Raw genomic sequence first — 22,692 nt, 5'->3', positions numbered from 1 at the left:
GACTATATGCAAAGGTCGCCAGGTTTTGCCGCCATTGTCACAGTCCCAGCTTCAGCTGGCTGTAAAGGCCCGTCACCTCCATTCCAGCTGTCCCGCAAACTGTCATCCCTCTCCTCGCCCGGACACCTTCAGACCGAGAGTCAAGAGGCAGGGAAACCAGAGGTATGAAAAGTTTCAGAGCAAATCAGAGCTGGCACCGATGGCCAAGGCATGGTGGAGCCACAATGGTCCATCATTGGCTGTGGAAGAGGTGATAACGGAGGGATACAGGTATGCGAGCAGTGGACCTAGCAAGATGATCAGGGTGGGGAGGGACCGAGAGAGGAGGGAACGCAAGGGTTACTTGAAATTAGAAAAATCAACATTCATACCGAATTATGAATAGACAGCATCCGAATTATATTCACCCTTACCGCTCAAGATCATTAAACATACTACTCCGCTGTGTTTAGCCGCAGAAGGTGAAGGCAAAGAAGTCGCTGGCAAAAGATCCCGAGTTTCCGGTTGGATTAGGAGCAGCACGTTTCCAGTTGAAGCATATGGGTCCTTTTCTAATCCGGAATGTAAGGAATGATCGTGATCCAAGGGTGAAGCATTTCATACCAGACACCTGGCAGGTAACTCCCAATGTTCATCACCAAACTGCAGATGCCTGAAACCTGACACAAAATCAGACTCAAAATGTGTAGGAGGGAACAGTGCAGATGCTGGTTTACACCCAAGATAGGCACAAAATGCTGGAGTAACTCAGCATCTCTGGAGAGAAGGAATGGGTGGCGTTTTGGGTCGAGACCCTTCTTCAGACTGAGTCAGGAGAGAGGGAGACTAGAGATATGGAAGATGTGAAAAAGACAGATCAAAGCAGACACTGATTAAGGGAATGTAGAATGGTTCATTGATAGCTGAAGGGAAGGTGACAAGGGAGCATACAATCAGTAAAATTCATCAGGACAGTGAAACTAGTTAGAGAACTCGGGTGGGGGAGGGATAGAGAGAGAGGGGATGCAAGGGTTACTTGAAGTTAGAGAATTCAAAGTCATGGGTTGGGGTGTAAGCTGCCTAAGCGAAATATGAGGTGCTATTCCTCCAGTTTGCATTGGGCTTCACTCTGACAATGGAGGAGGCCCAGGACAGAAAGGTCAGTGTGGAAATGGGAGGGGGAGATAAAGTGTTTGACAACCTCAGTCCGTCTAGGCATACCCGACCTCTGTCCAAGGAGCCCAACAGTCCTTTCAGGTGAGGCGGAGGTTCACTGGCACCTCCTCCAACCTCATCTACTGTTTACGCTGTTCCAGGTGTGGACTCCTGTGTATCGGCGAGACCAAGGGCAGGCTTGGCGATTGTTTCACTGAACACCTTCGCTCAATCTGCTTACGCCGACCCGGTCTCATCTGACTCTTCATCTATAAACTGCAGATGCCAGAAACCAGAAATGAAGTCAGAATCGAAATCTGCTGGAAGTGACTCAGCAGGTCATTTTGCGCGATATTTGTGAACGGTTATCCACAGTTACTTGCGTGTAACCAATGCTTCTGCCTGGTTGGGTTTCAGAGAGAGCTGCTGGACGCCGTGGACAACAACGAATCTGCAGTCGTTGTTGCTCCCACCTCGTCGGGTAAAACCTACGCCTCTTATTACTGCATGGAGAAGGTGTTGAGGAGCAGTGATGATGGCATTGTGGTCTACGTGGCGCCCACCAAGGTAAGTGACTTGCTGGGACACCGTGAAGACAGAGACGGAGCTAGAGGGCTTGCACCGTGACCACCCTCGGTCCCACACCTCCAGTTAGTCAGAAGTTCCTCAGGAACCTCATTGAATTCTCCAAAGACAGACACAAAAATGCTGGAGTAGCTCAGCGGGTCAGGCAGCATCTCTGGAGACAAGGAATGGGTGACGTTTCGGGTCAAAACTCTCCTTCAGATTGAGAGTCAGGTGAGAGGGAGACATCAAAAATAGGTGCAGGAGTAGGCCATTTGGCCCTTCGCGCCAGCACCGCCATTCAATATGATCTTGGCTGATGTCCAAAGTCAGTACCCCGTTCCGGCTTTTCCCCTATATCCCTTGATTCCTTGAGCCATAAGAGCTAAATCTAACTCTCTCTTGAAACAGGGATAGGGAAGGGTAAGGTGTGACAGATCAAAGCAGGTGTTGATCAAGGAAATGTAGAATGGTTCATGGTACAAGGAATCACCAGACTGAAAGTAGACGGGTGGGGGGGGTGGGGGGGGGGGGGGGCAGGAGGTGGGCACCTCCAGAGATGCTGCCTGATCCGCTGAGTTACTCCAGCACTTTGTGTCTGTCTTCGCTATAAACCAGCATCTGCAGTTCCTTCCTACACACGTTATTCCCTTTATCCTGTATCCGTACACGGTGGGCGGCTTGATTGGAATCATGTATAGTCTTTCAGCTGACTGGTTGGCACGCGACAAAAAGCTTTCCACTGTGCCTCGGTACATGTGACAATAAACTAAACTAAACTGGCCAATTTTGAGATAACTTCCCCCACGTCTTTAGCCTTTGTCACCACTGACTCCACTCGACTGCCTGCGAACCTCCCTGCACCTTTAGACTTGACTTTAGAGATACAGAGGGGAACAAGCCCTTCAGCCCACCAAGTCTGTGCTGACCAGTCATCACCTCACACACTAGCACTATCCTACACTATCCTATCCTCAACACGATGCCAAAAGCTAAAAGAAGCACAAAGTACTGGAGTAACTCAGTGGGTCAGGCAGCATCCCTGGAGATAATGGATAGGTGACATTTTAGGTTGGGATCCTCCGTCAGACTTGTTGGAATTCACCAGTCTGAAGAAGGATCACTAACGCAAAACATCACCTACACGTGTTCTCCAGGTCCCACTGCCTTTGTTTGGGCCGTATCTCTCTAAACTTTCCGTATCCATGTACCTGTCCAAATGTCTTTTAAATATCGTTATAGAACCTGCCTCAGCTACCTCCTCTGTCAGCTCGTTCCATACACCCATCACCAATGATTGAAAAAGTTGCCCCTCAGGCTCCTATTATATCTTGCCCCTCTCACCTTAAACTTATGTCTCTCACCGATGAAGACCAATGTGCTGAAAGCCTTCTTGACAACACTATCAACCTGTGACGCTACTTTCAAGGAACCATGTACCTGCACTCTTAAATCATTCTGCTGAATCATCCTACCATAACTGGAGAACAGTGCTGAACTACTATCTACCTCTGTGGTGACCCCCGGACTATCCTAGACCGGACTTTGCTGGCTTTACCTTGCACTAAACGTTATTCCCTTATCGTGTATCCATAAACTGAAGCTCTATCAGTTGATATCAGGAGACTGTTTCCCAGCTGTTGTCAGGCAACTGAACCATCCTACCAGCAACTAGAGAGTGGTCCCGAGGTGCCATCTGCCACATTGGAGATCCATGGACTATCTTTAATTGGACTTTACTAGTTCTAATCTTGCACGAAACGTTATTCACGTTATTCCCTTCATCAAGTATCGGTACACTGTGGATGGATCGATTTAGATTTTTTTTAGATTTAGAGATTTACAGCACGGAAACAGGCCCTTCGGCCCACCGGGTCCGCGCCGCCCAGCGATCCCCGCACCTTAACACTATCCTACACACACTAGGGCCAATTTTTTACATTTGCCTAGCCAATTAACCTACATACCTGTACGTCTTTGGAGTGTGGGAGGAAACCGAAGATCTCGGAGAAAACCCACGCAGGTCACGGGGAGAACATACAAACTCCATACAGACGGCGCCCGTAGTCAGGATCGAACCTGAGTCTCCGGCGCTGCATTCGCTGTAAGGCAGCAACTCTACCGCTGCGCCACCGTGCCGCCGGGTTGTAATCATGCATTGTCTTGCCACTGACTGGTTAGCAAGCAACAAATGCTGTACCTCGGATCACATGACAGTCAACTAAATTCAACTCTGCAACACTCCCCGGAGCCCTGCCATTCACTGTGAAGATCCTGCGGTGGTTTGACTCCTTTCTGACTTGTTTTCTCATTGCGTTTTTGCATTAATGCCATTTACTTGGCTTCCGGTTGTGTTTTGTCCAATCGTCTCGTTTTTGAACAGTCTTCATTTTCGCTGAATATGTTATCATTTATATTTCTGTGTTGTCTGTATGCCTGTGATGCCGCTGCAAGCAAGGTTTTCATTGCCCCTCTTCCTCGCTGTACTTCTGCATATAAGTTCACAAGTTAGAGGAGCAGAATTACTCATGTGCCAGGCATGTGAATTTTCTGCGTTTCCACGGATTTCCGTGTTTTTAAAATCTATTTTCCGTGTTTTTTGCATGATTTCCGCCTTTTTCACTGCCAAAATCGCGTTTACCAACGGAGAAATCAGATCAAAAAAAAGAAAGAAAGAAAAAGAAAAGAAACGATGTACAGACTTGTAATGAACACTAGGGTTCCGCTAGAATGAGCAAATAACTGCAGATGCTGGTACAAATCGAAGGTATTTATTCACAAAATGCTGGAGTAACTCAGCAGGTCAGGCAGCATCTCAGGAGAGAAGGAATGGGTGACGTTTCGGGTCGACACCCATTCCTTCTCTCCTGAGATGCTGCCTGACCTGCTGAGTTACTCCAGCATTTTGTGAATAAGGGTTCCGCTAGAGGTCGCTAGGGGTTCCGTCGAGAAATCCCCCGTGCCCTGGAAGTCTCCCTGAAAATGTGGCACCTCGGCTGGGCAAGGCAGCCAATCTCGACCTCATTGGGACTTCCACGGCCGATTGGTGGGTTGAAATTGCAACCTGCAGCCGGGGCTCTGGAACTCTAGCCCAGCTGGAGCCAGCACATCTATCCCCACAGCCGACTTCCTTGGCCGGCTGGATAAACCAGCAAAGCTCTGGAACCAAGAGTCAGAAAATCAGTGGTGGAACTGTAATGAGTAAATATTAAATTTAAGTGCAAGATTATATAACTAAATTAATTAAGACAGGGTTAAAAAGCAGAAAAGCCAATTACCACCTTTTTGGGCTGGTTATCAATTAATGTGCGAATTTACTTCAAAATGTTATTATTTGCATACAGTGACATATTCACATTATTTTGTAATGTCTGTTTTTACTTTGAAATGCACTAAGAGAAGCTTGAAACTGGTAATTTTGTATGCTCATTTTCAAAAAAAAATCCAGTTCTTTGACCCCCGCTGTCCGCTTTGCTCTAGCGCTCGGCTCTTTTCCTCCCTTTTTTACCTCACTCACATGCCTGATGTGCAGAGAAAGGTTTCCACGTATAGTTAAGCTAAAGCAAACCGGGTGACAAAGCTTACCTCACTCAGTAGGCTGTTCTTCAAGATTACATGTTGTAAAATGTATGTGTGTTGCTTTTATTTATTAATCCTCATGCTTAGTATTCCTGGGAATCACTTTGCTTTCTCAGCGTCATCCACTTACTGTTTGAATCTTCAAGAGACCAGGCACTCAACAGGAGTCAGTGGAGATAATAATCTGGCTCTGTTCTGATACCTCATGCTGTTTATCACCTGCACCTCTGCCCCTGTTCTTATACTTGCTACCAGTTAAACTCTGCCTTGATTTTTAAACTCTCAGCTATGCTAGTAATCTTCCCTGAGACCTCATCCCCTCCCTGTCTTTGTAATCTCCTCCAGTCCTATCTCAGACTCTGCTCTCCTCCAAATCCAGCATCTCGCCCAACCATTTCTTCACCATGTCAACGTTCAAAAGTGATAGGAGCAGAATTAGGCCATTCGGCCCATCGAGTCTACTCCACCATTCAATCATGGCTGATCTATTTTTCCCTCACAACTCCATTCTCCTGCCTGCTTCCCGTAACCCCCGACACCCGTACTGATCAAGTACATGACAAACATATGACGGGAAATTCAACTTGTCTTGACTTTTCTTTTTGCCAGGCTCTTGTCAATCAGGTAGTAGCCACTGTCTACGGGAGGTTTACCAAGAACTTGCCTCAAGGAAAGGTGGTGTGTGGATATTTCACCAGAGACTATCAGAACAACGTCTATAATTGCCAGGTACGCTTCATTGTTATCAGCTGTCGTTGTTTGCTGAAAGTAGAGGAGTTGTCATTGGACTTGAGTCATAGGGTCATGCAGCGTGGAAACAGGGCTTTCGGCCCAGCTTTCCCACACCGACCAACATGCCCCACCTGCACTAGTCCCACCAGCCCATGCTTAGCCCACAACTCTCTAAACCTGTCCTTGTTTGGCCTTCATCACTCAGGGTTTTGAGACACAAGGAGAGTTTGGACAGGCAGGGTCTGTTTCCCCTTAGAGCAAAGGAGGCTGAGAGGTGACATGATAAAGATATGTAAACTTATGAGAGAGGCATGGACAGTGTAGGTAGCCAGATTCCATGGTAGGGCTGTCCAAAAGTGGAGGGCATTGGTTTAAGGTGAGAGTGAGGGGGTAAAAAGTGGATCCGAGGAGGTAAATCTTTCACATGACGAGTAGTTGGCATCTGGAATGTGCTGCCAACGGAGATTGTGGAGGCAGGACCAGGAATAATAGTAACATTTAAAAGGCCCTTCAGTCTGAAAAAAAGGTCCCGACCCAAACCCTGGCTTATCCATCTCCTTCAGAGATCCTGCCTGACCCGCTGAGTTACTCCAGCACTTTGTGCTGTATGCAAGGTTCCAACATCTGCAGTTCCTTGCCTCAACATTTAAGAGGGATCTGGACAGGTGCATGTGCACCAGTAAAGGTGAATGGGTGATGTGGAGAGATATGGAATTAATGCAGGCAAGTGGGGTTAGTATAGATAGACATGATTGTTGGCATAGATGTAGTGGGCTGAAGGGCCTGTATGACTATTAGTCGAGGACGCAGCGATAGAGTTGCTGCCTTACAGCGCCAGAGACCTGGGTTCAACCTGGGTTCAATGGACACCGCCTCTTATAGGTTCACCTTCAAGTCGCACTCCATCCTGCGTGGTTCCAAGGTAGCACAGTGGCACAGCTAGGAGAGTCACTGCATCACAGAGCCAGAGGCCCAGGTTCGATCCTGACCTCAGGCGCTATCTGTGTGTGGAGTTTGCACAGGGAGTGGATGTGAATGTGGGATAACATGTAACGAGGGTGAACAGGGTGAATATAATTTGGCTGCTGCATATTCATAATTCGGTATGAATATTGATTTCTCTAATTTCAAGTAACCCTTGCACTCCCTCTCTCTCTGTCTCTTCCCCACACTAGTCCTCCTGCTAGTTCCACTGCTCGCATCCATGTATCCCTTCGTTATCACCTCTTCCACAGCCAACAATGGACCATTGTGGGCTCCACCTTTCCTTGGTCATCGGTGCCGGCTCTGATCTCTTCATACCTCTAGTTACCTTCCCCCTGACTCTCAGTCTGAAGAAGGGTCTCGACCCGAAAAGTCACCTATTCCTTTTCTCCAGAGATGCTGCCTGACCCGCTGAGTTACTCCAGCATTTTATCTCTACAACTCTAAGCTTCATCTATGCCAATGTGTGTTTGTCTGTCGCTATTGGAAGGACTGACATTTTTCACTTTATCCACAGATCCTGATTACAGTACCACAGTGCTTAGAAATTCTCATGCTCTCTCCCCCAATGCAAGACTGGACAAAAAGAATCCAATATGTGATTTTTGATGAGGTAAGAAATTAGAATCACTAGTTTAGAGACACAGTGTGGAAACAGGAATTTGGGTCACTGAGTCCACGCCGAACATTGATCACCCCAGTACTGTGGTGCAGCAGTGACGTTGCTGTTTTACAGCGCCAGAGACCTGGGTTCGATCCTGACTACAGATGCTGTCTGTACGGAGTTTGTACGTTCTTCCTGTGACTGCGTGGGTTTTCTCCGGTTGCTCCGGTTTCCTCCCACACTCCAAAGATGTGCAGGTTTGTAAGTTAATTGGCTTCTGAAAATTATCCCTGGTATGTAGGTTCAGAAACTGGGAGAACATAGAATAACATAGGATAACAAGAATGCCTCGTTGTCACCTTCCCCAGAGCTAACAACCATCCATTCTACATTTACTTGATCATCGTCTGCTTTGATCTGTCGTTTTCAAACCTTAACCTCCCACATATCTCTCGTCTCCCTCTCCCTTTACTCTCAGTCTGAAGAAGGGTCTCGACCTGAAACGTGTAAACCAGCATCTGCAATTCCTTCCTAACAGAACCCGTGCATGAGCTCCGGGTGCCGAAGGGCCTATTTCCATGCTGTATCTCTAAACTAAACTAAACTAAACACCTTTTCACACTAGTTCAATGTTTTCCCACCTGTGTATCGTTCACTCTCGGGGCAATTTATAGAAGCCAATAAACCTGCATGTCTTTGGTGTGTGGGAGGAAACCCGAGCACCCGGAGAAAGTTCACGTGGTCTTGGGGAGACCGTACAAACTCCGCACAGACAGCACCCACAGTCAGGATTGAACCCGGGTCTCTGGCGCTGTGAGGGAGCAACTCTACACAAGGGCCAATTTACCACCAATTGGGATGTGGAAGGATACAGGAGCATCCAGGCAAAACCTACGTAGTGACAGGGAGAACGTGCAAACATCACACAGACGGCATGAGTGGTCGGGATTGAACCTGGATCTCCAGAGCCGTGAGCACTGCCAGCTGCACCACTGACATCTATTAGTACATAGATTGCTGAGTAATAATAATCAGCACATGAATTGCTGGAAACCTGTCCATTGAGTCTGCTCCACCATTCGATCATGGCTGATCTATTTCTCCTTCTCAACCCCATTCTCCTGCCTTCATTCCATTGCCTTTGACCCCCTTACGAATCAAGAACCTGTCAGTTTTTTATTTGAAAACCCAATTTACTTGGCCTCCACAGCCATCTGTGGCAATGAATTCCATAGGCTCACCATCCTCCAGTTAAAGAAATTCCTCCTCATTTCTAATCTAAAGGGATGTCCAATAAATACTGAGGCTGTGTCCTCTAGTCCTAGACTCTCTCACTAGTGGAAACATTCTCTCCACATCAGGCCTTTTGTTGTATGGTCATAGAGTCAGAAGGTTATGTGGTGAAGACGGAACAGAAGAGGCTACTGTTCCAGCTGATCCCATGCATGTTTATCATCCCATTCACCTCCATAAACCTCTCCACGAATCTCATTCCCTCTTCTGCTCCTGTGAAAATTGGTGGTGGCTTCCCATTGAACCTGCCAATACCACTGGAGTTTAGCAGGTTGAGGGGGGGGGGGGTCCCATTGAAACTCAGCGAATTGTGAAAGGCCTGGATTAAGTGGATGTGGAGAAGATGTTTCCACAAGTGGAAGTATCAGAGTCTAGTACCAGAGGGCACAGCTTCAGAATAAAAGGGCATACCTTGAGAAAGGAGACGAGGAGGAATTTATTTCGCCAGAGAGTGGTAAATCTGTGGAAATCATTGCTACCGAGGCCAAATCATTGGGTATTTTTAAAGCAGAGATTGATAGATTCTAGGTTAGTAGGTGTGAAAGGTTATGGGGAGAAGGCAGGAGAATAGGGTTGAAAGGGAAAAATAGATCAGCCTCGATTGAATGGTGGAGTAGACTTGATGGGCCGAATGTTCTAATTCTGCTCCCGTGTCTTTTGGTCTTATGGGAGTCTCTATTGGGAGCCAGCAGAGAACCCTTTTGGTTGAAGTAAGTTGAAGGCTTTTGATCTTGTGTTGCAGGTGCATTGCCTGGGCGGGGAGATTGGAGCAGAGATCTGGGAACATCTGCTGGTGATGATCCGTTGTCCATTCCTTGCTCTGTCAGCAACTATCAGCAATCCTCAGGACCTCACTCAGTGAGTCCAGCGGCACTTGCTCCGCAACTGTAACACTACAGTCTTCTCTTTCAACCGGCTGTTGTAAGGTCATAAGGAATAGGAGTAGAATTAGGCCATCCGGCCCATCGTCTACTCTGCCATTCAATCAGGGCTGATCTATCTCTCTCTCCTAACTCCATTCTTCTGCCTTCTCCCCATAACTTCTGACACCCGTACTAATCATAGTACTAATCAAAGATACTAGAGAAGCAAGATAGACCACTCAACCCTAAAAACCGTAGTATGTCATGGCGCCATTTTAGTAGGCAGAAACTTGCAGAAACATTTAAAAAGAAAAATAACAAAAATCTGTGAATTGATAAATGAGGTATATTCTGCATTTTAATGATATCATCACACATACTGTTCCCCCAAAACACTGATTACACTACGAGAGGCATAGCGAATGGCGGGTTTTGCCTACTAAAATGGTGGATGTTACGCTCCTTTGCGTAGTACACCTCAGCATACGCGATTTCAATGGAGTGGTCCATCTTGTTCCTCTAGTATCTTTGATACTAATGACACCTGTACTAATCACCTGCCTTCTCCCTATCACCCCTGACACCTGTACTAATCACCTGTGCCAATCACCTGTACTAATTACCTGCCTTCTCCCCATAATCTCTGACACCTGTACTTGTGTGTGGCTTGATTGTACGCATGCAAAGTATGATTTGACTGGACAGCACGCAAACAAATGTTGTCACTGAATCTCGGTACACGCAATAATAGTAACTAATACAAATGGGGTTGGCACTGGAGAGAGGGTTAGGCCATCAGCCATGATGTTATTGAGTGGGGGAAGTAGGTGTTCCACCCGTGTCATGCTACTTGTGTAGGAAGGAACTGCAGATGCTGGTTTAGACCGAAGATAGACACAAAATGCTGGAGTAACTCAGCGGGACAGGCAGCATCTCTGCAGAAAAGGAATAGGTGACGTTTCGGGTCGAGACCGTTGTTTGGACTGGTTCTTGATATGGCCCACTACCTGGTCATAGAAGCACTACCTGGTCATAGAATGTAAGGAACATAATCCCATGATCATGTGCTGGACTTGTGGTTAGTTTAATTTAATTCAGAGATACAGTGGGGAAACTGACCCTTCGGCCCAGTGAGTCTGCACTGAACAGCGATCACCCATACACTCATTCTATCCTAAACACTAGGGACAATTTAGAGAAGCCAATTAACCTACAAACCTGTATGTGTGTGGAGTGTGGGAGGAAACAGGAGCACCTGGAGGAAACCCATGCGGTCACGGGGAGAATGTGCAAACTTTGTACAGACTGTACCTGTAGTCAGGATCGAACCTGGGTCTCTAGTGCTGTAAGGCAGCAACTCTACCGCTGCGCCACCGTGCCATGCTGTGTTGTGTTGTTAACAGGTGGCTACAGTCGGTGAAGGACTACTGGGAAGGAGCGGAGTGCAGTCCTGGAGCATCTTCATCAGCGGGCCCCAAGCTCCAGAGGAAGAGCAAGCAACCCACCAAGAGGCAGTCCTTCAAAGTGAGACTCGGTATGGAACACAGCCCAGAGGGGCAATGCTGCAATGTAACACTAGGAACTAAAACACATCTTGAGTGCTTAAAATGAAGCAGCAAAGTAAGGTTGTAAATGGACGTCAGATGCGTAGATATGTTTAAGGTGGTGATAGCGTCATAGAGTCATACAGCATGGAAACATGCCCTTCGGCCCAACTTGCCCACATGGCCCTAACATGACCCATCTACACTAGTCCCACCTGTCTGTGTTTGGCCCATTACCCTCTAAACCTATCCTATCCGTGGACCTATCTAAATGTTTCTTAAGCGTTGTGATGGTACCTGCCTCAACTTCCTCCTCCAGCAGCTCGTTTCATACACGTACCACCCTTTGTTTAAAAGTTTTGTCCCTCAGGTTCCTATTAAGTCTTTCCTACCACACCTTGAACCTAAGTCCTCTGGTTCTCGATACCCCTACTCCGGGTAAAAGACTGTGCATTTAGGTTATCGATTCCCCTCATGATATTCTACAGCATTAAACGATCACCCCTCATCCTCCTGCCCTCCAAGGAATAAAATCCTAGTCTAAAATCCTAGATGAGCCATTTGGAGTCACCGAGTCTAGAGGCATTGAGACATACAGCATGGAAACAGGCCCTCCGGCCCAACCCGTCCATGCTGACCATGATAGCCCATCTACACTAATCCCATTTGCCCGCATCAGGCCTCTCTCTGCAAATCTTCCTTTTCCTTTTGCAAGAAGCAAGCTGTCCAAATGCCCTTTAAATGTTTTTATTACACATTGTGTGCAGGATCAAGGACCAGTCTCACCCCTTCACTACCTCTTCTCCTCTCTCCCACTGGACAGGAGGTACAGAAGTGTGAAAACGCACACCTCCAGATTCAGGGACAGTTTCAACCCAGTTGTTATCAGGCAACTGAACAGTCCTTTCACCGGCTAGAGTGTGGTCCTGACCTCCAATCTACCCCATTGGAGAACTTTGAACTATCTTTAATCAGACATTATCGGACTTCATTGTTATATCTTTGCTCTACATATTGTACCCGTTACCCTGTATCTGTGCACTGTGGACGGCTTGATTGTATTCATGGGTTATCTTTTCTTTGACTGGATAGTATGCAGACAAAAGCTTTTCACTCTACCTCGGTACACGTGACAATAATAAATTAAACTAAGCAAAGCTTAACTAAACTGCCTCTACTACCTCCTCTGGCAGTTCGTTCCATTTACCTACCACCCTTTGAGTGAAAAAATTGCCCCCCATGTTCCTATTAAATCTTTGCCCTTTCACCTTAAACCTATGTCCCTCTGGTTCTTATTCACAAAATGCTGGAGTAACTCAACAGGTCAGGCAGCATCTCAGGAGAGAAGGAATGGGTGACGTTTCGGGTCAAGACCCTTCTTCAGACTGAAGAAGGGTCTCGACCCGAAACGTCACCCATTGATTGTATTCATGGGTTATCTTTTCTTTAACTGGATAGTATGCAGACAAAAGAAGGGTCTCGACCCGAAACGTCACCCATTCCTTCTCTCCTGAGATGCTGCCTGACCTGCTGAGTTACTCCAGCATTTTGTGAATAAATACCTTCGATTTGTACCAGCATCTGCAGTTATTTTCTTACATCCCTCTGGTTCTTGATTCCCCTTCTCTGGTTAGGGGACTCTGCATTCCCCCAATCTATTCCTCTTATGGAATTCTTGGAATTCAGTGTCCTCAACAGAGAAAACCTATCTCAGCCCTCTAACAACCACTAATATCAGTTCTATTCATGTGGTGTCTTACATTACCTCTTCACTACATTACCTCTTCACTAAGACAAGTGCTGGAGGTACTCAGTGGGTTGGGCAGCATCTGTGGAGGGCTTGGAGGGTTATGGGGAACTGGCACAGAAGAGGGGGTGAGGCATTAGATTATGCATGATTATACGGAATGGCGGGGCTGGCATGAGGGGAATGTTTCAAAGAATGAATTGATTGATTAAAAGACACAAAGTGCTGGAATGACTGAACATATCAGGCAGCATCTGTGGAGAACATGGAATAGGTGATGTTTGTGTACGTGTGAGTGTGTGCGTGTGTGAATGCATGTGTGTGCGTGTGTGAATGTGTGCGTGTTTGTGTGGATGGGTGTGTATGTGTGTGCCTGCATGTGCGTGTGTGTGTGCATATGCATGTGTGTGTGTGTGTGCGTGACCCAGGAAAAAGAGAGGCAGATGAACCTCCCGTTCACTCACATCAAATATCCCTCTTGGGCAAATGCAACGATTCCACAGCATGGGAAAAGGCCCTTCGGCCCGAGTCCACGCTGATCATCGATCACCCGTTCAAACTAGTTTTATGCTGTCCCACTTTCGCATCCACTCCCTATACACTAGGGGCAATTTTACAGAGGGCAATTAGCCTCCAAACCCGCATGTTTTTGAGATGTGGGAGGACACCAGAGCACCTGGAGGAAACCCACGGCCACAGTCACAGGGAGAACGTGCCTTGTACCTGAGGTCAGGATCGAACCTGGGTCTCTGGCGCTGTAAGGTGGTAGCACTACCACGGCACCACTGTGCTGGCCAGGATTCCAGGAGTTGTAGCTGCCTGCTTCCTTGAATTGCCCTTGTGTGACCTTCAAACTGCATCGACCTTTATGGATCTTTAAATATCAGAATTCTGACAGGATAGACATCCTCTGGTGCAGCAATGAAGGATGTACAGGGAGATGGTGAGGGAAATAGGAGCACACTTGGGGTGAGATGGGGCGGGCTGAGGAAAGAGAGAGGGAGTAGGAGAGTACTGCAAAATTAGAGAATTCAATGTTGATATTGTTGGACTGTAAGCTGCCAACAGTATGATGCAGCAGGCTAAGGCACACCAAACGCAAGTGTTCGGTGAAACGGTCACATAGTCTGTGCGAGCTCAGCTGAATCTCACTGACTCATCAATCACAAATGGACCTATTGATCTGTAGAAACGAGGAACTGCAGATGCTGGTTTACACAAAAGGACACACAAAGTGCTGGAGTAACTCAGCAGGTCATGCAACATCTCTGGAGAACATGGATAGGGGATGTCACCTATCTGAGTTGAAGAAGGGTTCCTGCTTCAATCCTGATCTCGGTCGCTGTCTGTGTGGAGTTTGCACATTCTCGCTGTGACCGTGTGGGTTTCCTCACGGTTCTCCAGTTTCCTCACACATCCCAGAGACATGCAGGATCACACGTCTCTTTATTTGGTCCCAGATAATATTCCCCCCATCTGCATCTGTGGGCCGGGACACTCCCACGGAGCATTGGGCAAGGACTTCCGACTGAAGGCTCATCGGTCGACGGGATCGGGAACCTGCCCAAAGGCTCGACAGATGGTGTAACCGGGAGGGAGCTGGAGAGGTCGGACGGGCAAGGGCTGGTAGGAGGGTGAATTGGGATAATGCCTCCAGCGCCTTCAGGTAGGCTGCAGGAGGCCTCCCCGGGGCACAAAGATGGCCGGGCAAGGAGAGGGACATCGGTTCATGGGAACTGCTCCCGTAGTTTAGTTTAGTTTAGAGATACAGTGCGGAAACAGGCCCTTCGGCTCACTGGGTCCGCGCCGACCAGCGATCCCCGCATATTAACACTATCCTACACACACTGGGGTACAATTTTTATATTTACCAAGCCAATTTACCTATATACCTGTATGTCTTTGGAGTGTGGGAGGAAACCGAAGATCTCTGCGCAAAACCCACGCAGTCATGGGGAGAATGTACAAACTCAATTCAGACAGTGCCCGTAGTCGGGATCGAACCTGGGTCTTCGATGCTGCAAGCACTGTAAGGCAGCAACTCTACCGCTGCGCCACCGTGCCATCCAAGTACATCGAGCGCGCGGGCTGACCGGACATTGAACTTTGAATAATGGCGCCAAAAATGGCGGCGCCATCATGTGTAAAATATGCAAAAATAATTTCACTTGGCAGTTGCATATGTGGCAAATAAACAGGTGATTGATGGTCGGTGTGGACTAGGTGGGCCAAAGGGCCTGTTTTTCTCAAACGTTATCTTGTTTATTTTCAATCATAACATTGTCTAGCCACATTATCAGGGACAGTGTCCTCAATTGGCGAAACAAGGAACTGCAGATGCTGGTTTACAAATGCTGGGATGAAAAGGGTCCTGAACCATCGCCTATCCATGTTCTCCAGAGATGCTGCCTGACTCGCTGAGTTACTCCAGCACTTTTGTGTGTTTTCGGCCTATTGATCAGTCCTGAAACTCTGTTCGTACACTGCCACGTCACTCATTGTTTAATCATTAAGCCATTAATGGCTGCACATTGTGCTAATGGTATTTCCTGTTGCTTGCAGTCATTTACGAGGAACGGTACAATGACTTGGAAAAGTTTGTGTGTGACTTTGAAGGTGGTAAATACAAATTTGTGCCCTATCATCCCTGTGCTGCCTTAACAGTGGATCACGTAAGTCACAATAGGTTTGGAAAAATACCCGATACAGTATTATCTTTGCACTCGGTTATAGAGTCATACAGCATGGAAACAGTTCCTTTGGCCCAACTTGCTCACGCCGACCAACATGCTCCATCTACACTAGTCCCACCTGCCTGCGTTTGGACCATATCCCTCTAAACCTTTCTTAACCATATACCTGTCCAAATATTTCTTGAATGTTTTGATGGTACCTGCCTTAACTAAATGCACAGAGTCTTTCACCCAGACTAGGGTGATTGAGAACCAGAGGACATAGGTTTAAGGTGAGGGGTGGAAAGATTTAATAGGAACCTGAGGAGCAACCTTTTTACAGAAAGGTGCATGGAACGAGCTGCCGGAGGAGGTAGTTGAGGCAGGTACCATCTAAATGTTTTAAGAAACATTTAGACGGGTACCTGGATAGGATAGGATAGGTTAAGAGGGATATGGGCCAAACGCAGGCAGGTAGGACTAGTGTAGTTGGGGCACGTTGGTCAGTGTGGGCAAGTAGGGCTGAAGGGCCTATTTCTATGATGTATGAGTATAACTACCTCCTTTGGCAGTTCATTCCATACACCCACTACCCTCGATGTAAAAAAATTTGTTGCCCCTCAGGATCCTATTAAACCTTTCGCCCCTCACAAAGACCTGCTGGTTGCCAACCGTTTTAACTCCATTTACCCTTCCCATTCTGACCTTTCTGTCCTGGGATTCCTCCATTGCAACGGTGAGGCAACAGGCAAACTAGAGAAACAGCGCCTCATCGGAACGATAGAACCCCCTTTGTTTTGCCTTTGACCATGAAACACTCTTGACTATCTCTCCTGGGTTATTTCATGCAACCAGAGGTTTTGGACACCAGTCACATTCACTCCCACAGCAGCAGGGATTCCTGTAAAGACCATGGTCTGAAGTTTCATTAAAGGGCATTGACAAAGATGTGCTTTTGTTTTGCAGATTGTAAAGTATGGGATCCCGTCTGACCTCGCACTGTCTCCAGCTGAATGTCTCAGACTGTACGACACGATGGCAAACGTTATGCAGAACTGGCCCAGGGTGCAGGTAGGTGAAACGTGGAAGTGCCTGACACATGGGCTTCTGGTAGAGCCGAAGATGTCTTTGTTGGGTTGCTCCTGGGCCTGGCCAAGCTGGCCATCCGTGACTCACGGTGCCAGGTGGAAGAGGGCTCTGCCCAAGCCAGCTGCCTACCCCTTTTCCGGGGTTACGTCAGCGCCCGGTGGGGTTAGAGAGGGACTACGCGCTGTCCACGGGCACCCTGGAGGATTTCCGGGACCGCTGGGCACCGCGGGGGATTGGATGTATCCTGGATTGGGATTGTAATTGTATAATAGTTTCAATTGGTATATTTGTTTGTGTAGTATTCTGGTGGTGGGTTCTGTTTTGGTTTTATTGTATTGTATATATTATTTTAATATTTGAATAAATATTTTTGATTTAAAAAAAACAAAAAAACAAAACAGGGGCTTCTGACACAGAGGTTCATAAGAGGTTAGATAGAGCTCTTAGGGCTAACGGAATCAAGGGATATGGGGAGAAGGCCAGAACAGGATACTGTTTTTGGATGAATGGCCTACTCCTGCACCTATTTTCTATGTTTTTATGTTCATAAGACATAGGAGCAGAATTAGGACATTCGGCTCATCCGGTCTGCTCTGACATTCGATCACAGCTGATCTATTTCCTCTCCCAATGCCATTCTCCTGCCTGCACCCTATTAACTTTGATGCCCTGATCTAGAATCTAGAATCTATCAATTTCTTGGAAAATACCCAATGTCTTGATCTCCACCAAGGATAATGAATTCCTCCAATTCACTGTGTAAGAAAGAACTGCAGATGCTGGTTTAAATCGAAGGTAGACACAAAATGCTGGAGTAACTCAGCGGGTCGGGCAGCATCTTGGGAGAGAAGGGATGGGTGATGTTTCGGGACCCGAAACATCACCCATTCCTTCTCTCTCGAGATGCTGCCCGACCCGCTGAGTTACTCCAGCATTTTGTGTCCACCTTCCACAGATTCACTATCGTGTGGCTAAAGAAATTCCTCCTCATCTCCATTGTAAAGGTACGTTGTTTTATTCTGAGACTGCTACCTCTGTTCCTAGATGCTCCCGCTAATGGAAACATCCCCTCCTCTTGCACTTGATCTAGACCTTTCACGACACAATAGATTTCATTGAAATCCCTCATCTTGTTTCTCAACTCCAGCGAGTGCAAGCCCAAAGCGATCTAATGCTCCTCTTCAGCTAACCCAATCATCCTCGGGGTCATTCTCATAACCACCTCTGGACCTTGTCCAACACCAGCACTTATGTGCAGCGTAGGTTTACTAGGTTAATTCCCGGAATGGCGGGACTGTCATATGTTGAAAGATTGGAGTGACTAGGCTTGTGTACACTGGAATTTAGACGGATGAGAGGGGATCTTATCGAAAGGTATAAGATTATTAAGGGGTTGGACACGTTAGAGGCAGGAAACATGTTCCCAATGTTGGGGGAGTCCAGAACCAGGGGCCACAATTTAAGAATAAGGGGTAGGCCATTTAGAACGGAGATGAGGAAAAACTTTTTCAGTCAGAGAGTTGTGAATCTGTGGAATTCTCTGCCTCAGAAGGCAGTGGAGGCCAATTCTCTGAATACATTCAAGAGAGAGCTGGATAGAGCTCTTAAGGATAGCGGAGTCAGGGGGTATGGGGAGAAGGCAGGAACGGGGTACTGATTGAGAATGATCAGCCATGATCACATTGAATGGTGGTGCTGGCTCGAAGGGCCGAATGGCCTCCTCCTGCAAAAAATAAATAAATAAATAATCCCTTCTCAGATATGGAACACAAAAACAGTTTGTATACACCTACAGAGTGTCAACTCCACCACCTTGGTGGTTTTCCCCCCCTCTTCCCTGTGCCCCACCACACACCCATTTCACCCCTCCATCCCCTTCCACCTATATTTCTTCATCAAGCTTCACAACTCACTCCTCTTCCATCCTTACCTCACACCTTTTGTCTTTTTGTAAAAAGACACAAGGCCCTGGAGTAATTCAGCGGGTCAGGCAGCATCCCTGGAGAATATGGAAGGGGATGTTTCAGGTTGGAACCCTTCCTCAGACTCAAAGAAGGGTCTCTACATGAAACGTCACCCATCCATGTTCCCCAGGGTTGTTGCCTGACTCTTCTTTTTCATTTCTGGCCAGCGTTACAACCATCTGCCTTCCCAAAGCCCCTCTCACCTGCTGCATCCACCCACTGAGACCGAAGAAAGGTCTGGACCCAAGCGTCACCTATTCCATGTTCCCCAAAGATACTGCCTGACCTGCTGAGTTTCTCCAACACTTATTTTGTAAATCAGCATCTGCATTCCCTTGTTTCTTCACCTATCACTTGCTAGGCTTTGTCTCAATAGACAATAGGTGCAGGAGGAGGCCATTCGGCCCGTCGAGCCAGCACCGCCATTCAATGTGATCATGGCTGATCATTCTCAATCAGTACCCCGTTCCTGCCTTCTCCCCATACCCCCTGACTCCGCTATCCTTAAGAGCTCTATCTAGCTCTCTCTTGAATGCATTCAGAGAATTGGCCTCCACTGCCTTCTGAGGCAGAGAATTCCACAGATTCACAACTCTCTGACTGAAAAAGTTTTCCCTCATCTCCGTTCTAAATGGCCTACCCCTTATTCTTAAACTGTGGCCCCTTGTTCTGGACTCCCCCAACATTGGGAACACGTTTCCTGCCTCTAACGTGTCCAACCCCTTAATTATCTTATACGTTTCGATAAGATCCCCTCTCATCCTTCTAAATTCCAGTGTATACAAGCCTAGTCGCTCCAGTCTTTCAACATATGACAGTCCCGCCATTCCGGGTCTCATCATCACCTCTCCTCCCGCTTCCAAACCTCCCCCTTCCACCCCACCCCACCCCACCACATTCAATCTGAAGAAGGCTCTCAACAGATGCACGCTGCCCTCGGGATGGCTGCAATGGAGAGGAGATGTAGAGTGTAAATTTGTGAAGAAGGTCTGGAGAATGATGCAAGGGTCCCTGTCACGGTTTATTCCAAACAGTTCCACAACAGAGGACTCTGATTTACGGACTGTTCCCAGGGACACATTCGGAGACGGACATCAAGTGCTGCTGGAAGGTCGTGAGCTCGGTGCAAGACGCTCTTTGGTCTGCCCGAATCCTGTTGGCCTCCCAGCAGAGCGAGATGTCCATCAGGGAATGTTGCCGACTGGCCCGTTCCAGGCTGCAGGAGTACGTGCTGAGGGAAGCACTGAAGCTTAGTGCAGCCAACGCCAAGCCTCTGTGGGGGAGGACCACGGTCTAGGGTCCTTCCGCTGCCGGGCGTTGAGGAGCAGAGTCCAGTGGGGCATCCCCAAAACAAGGGAATGTATAGCACCGCAGGGGGACTGGACCACATGAGGGGCAAGAATATTTTATTTATAAAATAATTGCAAACTCTGCTGAATGTGACACTGTTGAATTTACAGACATGGAGAATGTATGACGGATTTTTCCACAATCTTTGTTTTGGAAATCTTTTTTAAATTCGGAATCAAGTTAAATTTTTTAAAAGAGACATATATTTCTGGAATAAATCAGTGGGTCAGGCAGCATTTCTGGAGAATGTGGATAGGTGATGTTTCGGTTTGGGACCCTTCCTCAGATGTACCGACCCAAGATGGTGCCTATCCATGTTCTCCAGCGATGCTTCCCAACCTGTTGGGTGTCTCCAGCAATTTGTGTCTCTATTTTGTTCACCAGCATCTGGCTGTTCTTTACATCTCCATTTCCCTGCAGGAGTTGGAACCTGAGGAATACAAGTCCTTTAAGAACAAAATTGTTATCAAGAAGTCCGATGTGAGAGAATATGAGGCTGAACTGAAGAAGGAACTTGCAGGGTGGATTGAAACGGGGCGGAGACATGAGGTAGGTGTTTGCCCATCGTACAATGTATAAAAGCACATGAAAATAAACTTTGGACACATAAGGAACTGCATATGCTGTTTTACAACAAAAAAACCCACAAAGTGCTGGAGTAACTCAGCGGGTCAGGCAGGCATCCCTGAGGAACATGAATAGGTGTCGTTTCAGGTCGGGACCCTCCTTCAGTGATTTTAGGGGATGGTTGGAAAAGAGGTGGGGGTGAGACCGTCTAGCAAGTCACAGGTAGGAACAGGTGAGGGGTATTCATTGTCAGAGGGTGCTGAACTGAAACATTGCCTATCCATGTCCTCCAGAGATGCTACTTGATCCTCTGAGTTACTCCTGCACTTTGGGTTTTTTTTGTAAACCAGCATCTGCAGTTCCTTGTATCTCAGTGTAAAAACATATAAAGGTATTGGTGCAATAGAATGTGTTTATGCTCCTTCTCACATCCCATTCCTTTCTCCCTCCTGTGATGATATGCCCTTCCTCGACCAATCAGTCGTATCCCAGCTTTCTTTTTAAAGAATAATGAACGAGTGCTTATTCAGTATTCTCCAGTATACTTAACTCTGAAGACTCCTTCTCCTTGAGAATGAAAATGCCCCCTGCCCTAAGTCAAACCCTTGGTATAACCTGTTTCTCCCAAACTATTCACGAGCTTCCACAAGAACCAAAGCACATCAGGTGTACTTTTATATACCTGGTAAGGGTCTCCATTGTGCCCTGGGGCCAAAAGAGCCTTTGCATGCCTTACTACTGCTTCCACTTCCTTCCACTTTCATGGCCTATCTTATGCTCTATCTTTCCTAAGATGTGGTTTTACATAGAAGTGTGAAAACACACACTTCCAGATGCAGGAACAGTTCCTTCCCAGCAGGTAACTGAACCAACCTATCAACAACTAGAAAGCGGTGCTGAATTACTACCTACCTCATTGGTGACCCTCGGACTATCTTTGATTAGATGTTAATGGCTTTACCTTGCACTAAACGTTATTCCCTTATCACGTATCTATACAGTGTAAACGGCTCGATTGTGATTGTGTATTGTCTTTCTGCTGACTGGGTAGCACACAACAAAAGCTTTTCACTGTACCTCAGTACATGTGACAATAAACTAAACTGACATCGGTCCTGAATTTTCCTAGGTCAAGGATGTGCTGAAGATGTTGAAACCGAAGGTTAAAGGGATTTTTGGGAGAGCTCACTCAGATAACTACCCGCTTCTGGTGGAAGCTCTTCAAAAGCAGAACAGTCTTCCAGCTATATTTTTCATGTGAGTAGCACTTACTGGATCTTTGTTCATTGCGGCCGCTATCTTTAATTTCATCACGTCCCCACAATATTATTAGAGTCAAACTCTACTTTGACTGGATGCTTTCATTCAGAAATGTAACAAAGCAAATTCTAACATCTAACATGCACTTCTTAACTCCCAAACTGTCCAAAGAGACAGTGAGTTTAGTGTAGAGATACAGGCCCTTCAGCCCACCAAGTCCATGCCGACCATCGGTTCACCCGTTCACGCTAGTTATATGTTCTCCGACTTTCGCATTCACTCCCTACACACTGGGTGCAATTTACAGAGGGAAATTAACCTGCACATCTTCATGATGTGGGAGGAAACCGGAGCACCCGGAGGAAACCCACGTGGCCACAGGAAGAATGTGCAAACTGCACATAGTTAACATCTGAGATCAGATTCAAACACCGGTTTCTGGCACTGCAAGGCAGCAGTTCTACCTGCTGTGCCACTGTGCTGCTCCTAACTGAGTTGCTCCTCAGAATGTCTGGAAGATGTGCGCACTAAGAGTTCTACACAAAGTTTATCACTCAAGTCACAATCTGTGAAAATTGACTGGTATTATTCTCATAATATGGTGGCTATTTCAGTGGCTGTGAGAAATATTGGTTTATCACAAGGTAGTGAAAGATTTGTTAAGTTGAGTTTATTATTGTCACGTGTACCGAGGTACAGTGAAAAGCTTTTTATTGCGTGCTATTCAGTCAGTGAAAAAACTATAC

The 22,692-nt window shown here is 47.0% G+C and overlaps 1 protein-coding gene across 2 annotated transcripts in view; it reads left to right on the top strand.

The window, feature by feature from the left end:
- Nucleotides 1–22,692, top strand: part of LOC144612507 (putative ATP-dependent RNA helicase DDX60) — a 100,140-nt gene that overhangs the window by 40,414 nt on the left and 37,034 nt on the right. For both annotated transcript variants that reach the window (XM_078432095.1, XM_078432103.1), the window contains exons 15-24: nt 453–617; nt 1,552–1,701; nt 5,887–6,006; nt 7,511–7,606; nt 9,633–9,748; nt 11,157–11,287; nt 15,607–15,716; nt 16,683–16,787; nt 20,540–20,668; nt 21,816–21,943. In XM_078432095.1, the coding sequence (XP_078288221.1) occupies nt 453–617; nt 1,552–1,701; nt 5,887–6,006; nt 7,511–7,606; nt 9,633–9,748; nt 11,157–11,287; nt 15,607–15,716; nt 16,683–16,787; nt 20,540–20,668; nt 21,816–21,943 (1,250 nt within the window). The remainder of the gene's footprint in view (nt 1–452; nt 618–1,551; nt 1,702–5,886; nt 6,007–7,510; nt 7,607–9,632; nt 9,749–11,156; nt 11,288–15,606; nt 15,717–16,682; nt 16,788–20,539; nt 20,669–21,815; nt 21,944–22,692) is intronic.

This window comes from Rhinoraja longicauda, chromosome 3, assembly GCF_053455715.1.
Source record: "Rhinoraja longicauda isolate Sanriku21f chromosome 3, sRhiLon1.1, whole genome shotgun sequence".
Lineage (NCBI taxonomy): Eukaryota > Metazoa > Chordata > Chondrichthyes > Rajiformes > Arhynchobatidae > Rhinoraja > Rhinoraja longicauda.
Note: the sequence above shows the minus strand (reverse complement) of the source record. Positions and strands in the feature narration are given on the sequence as shown.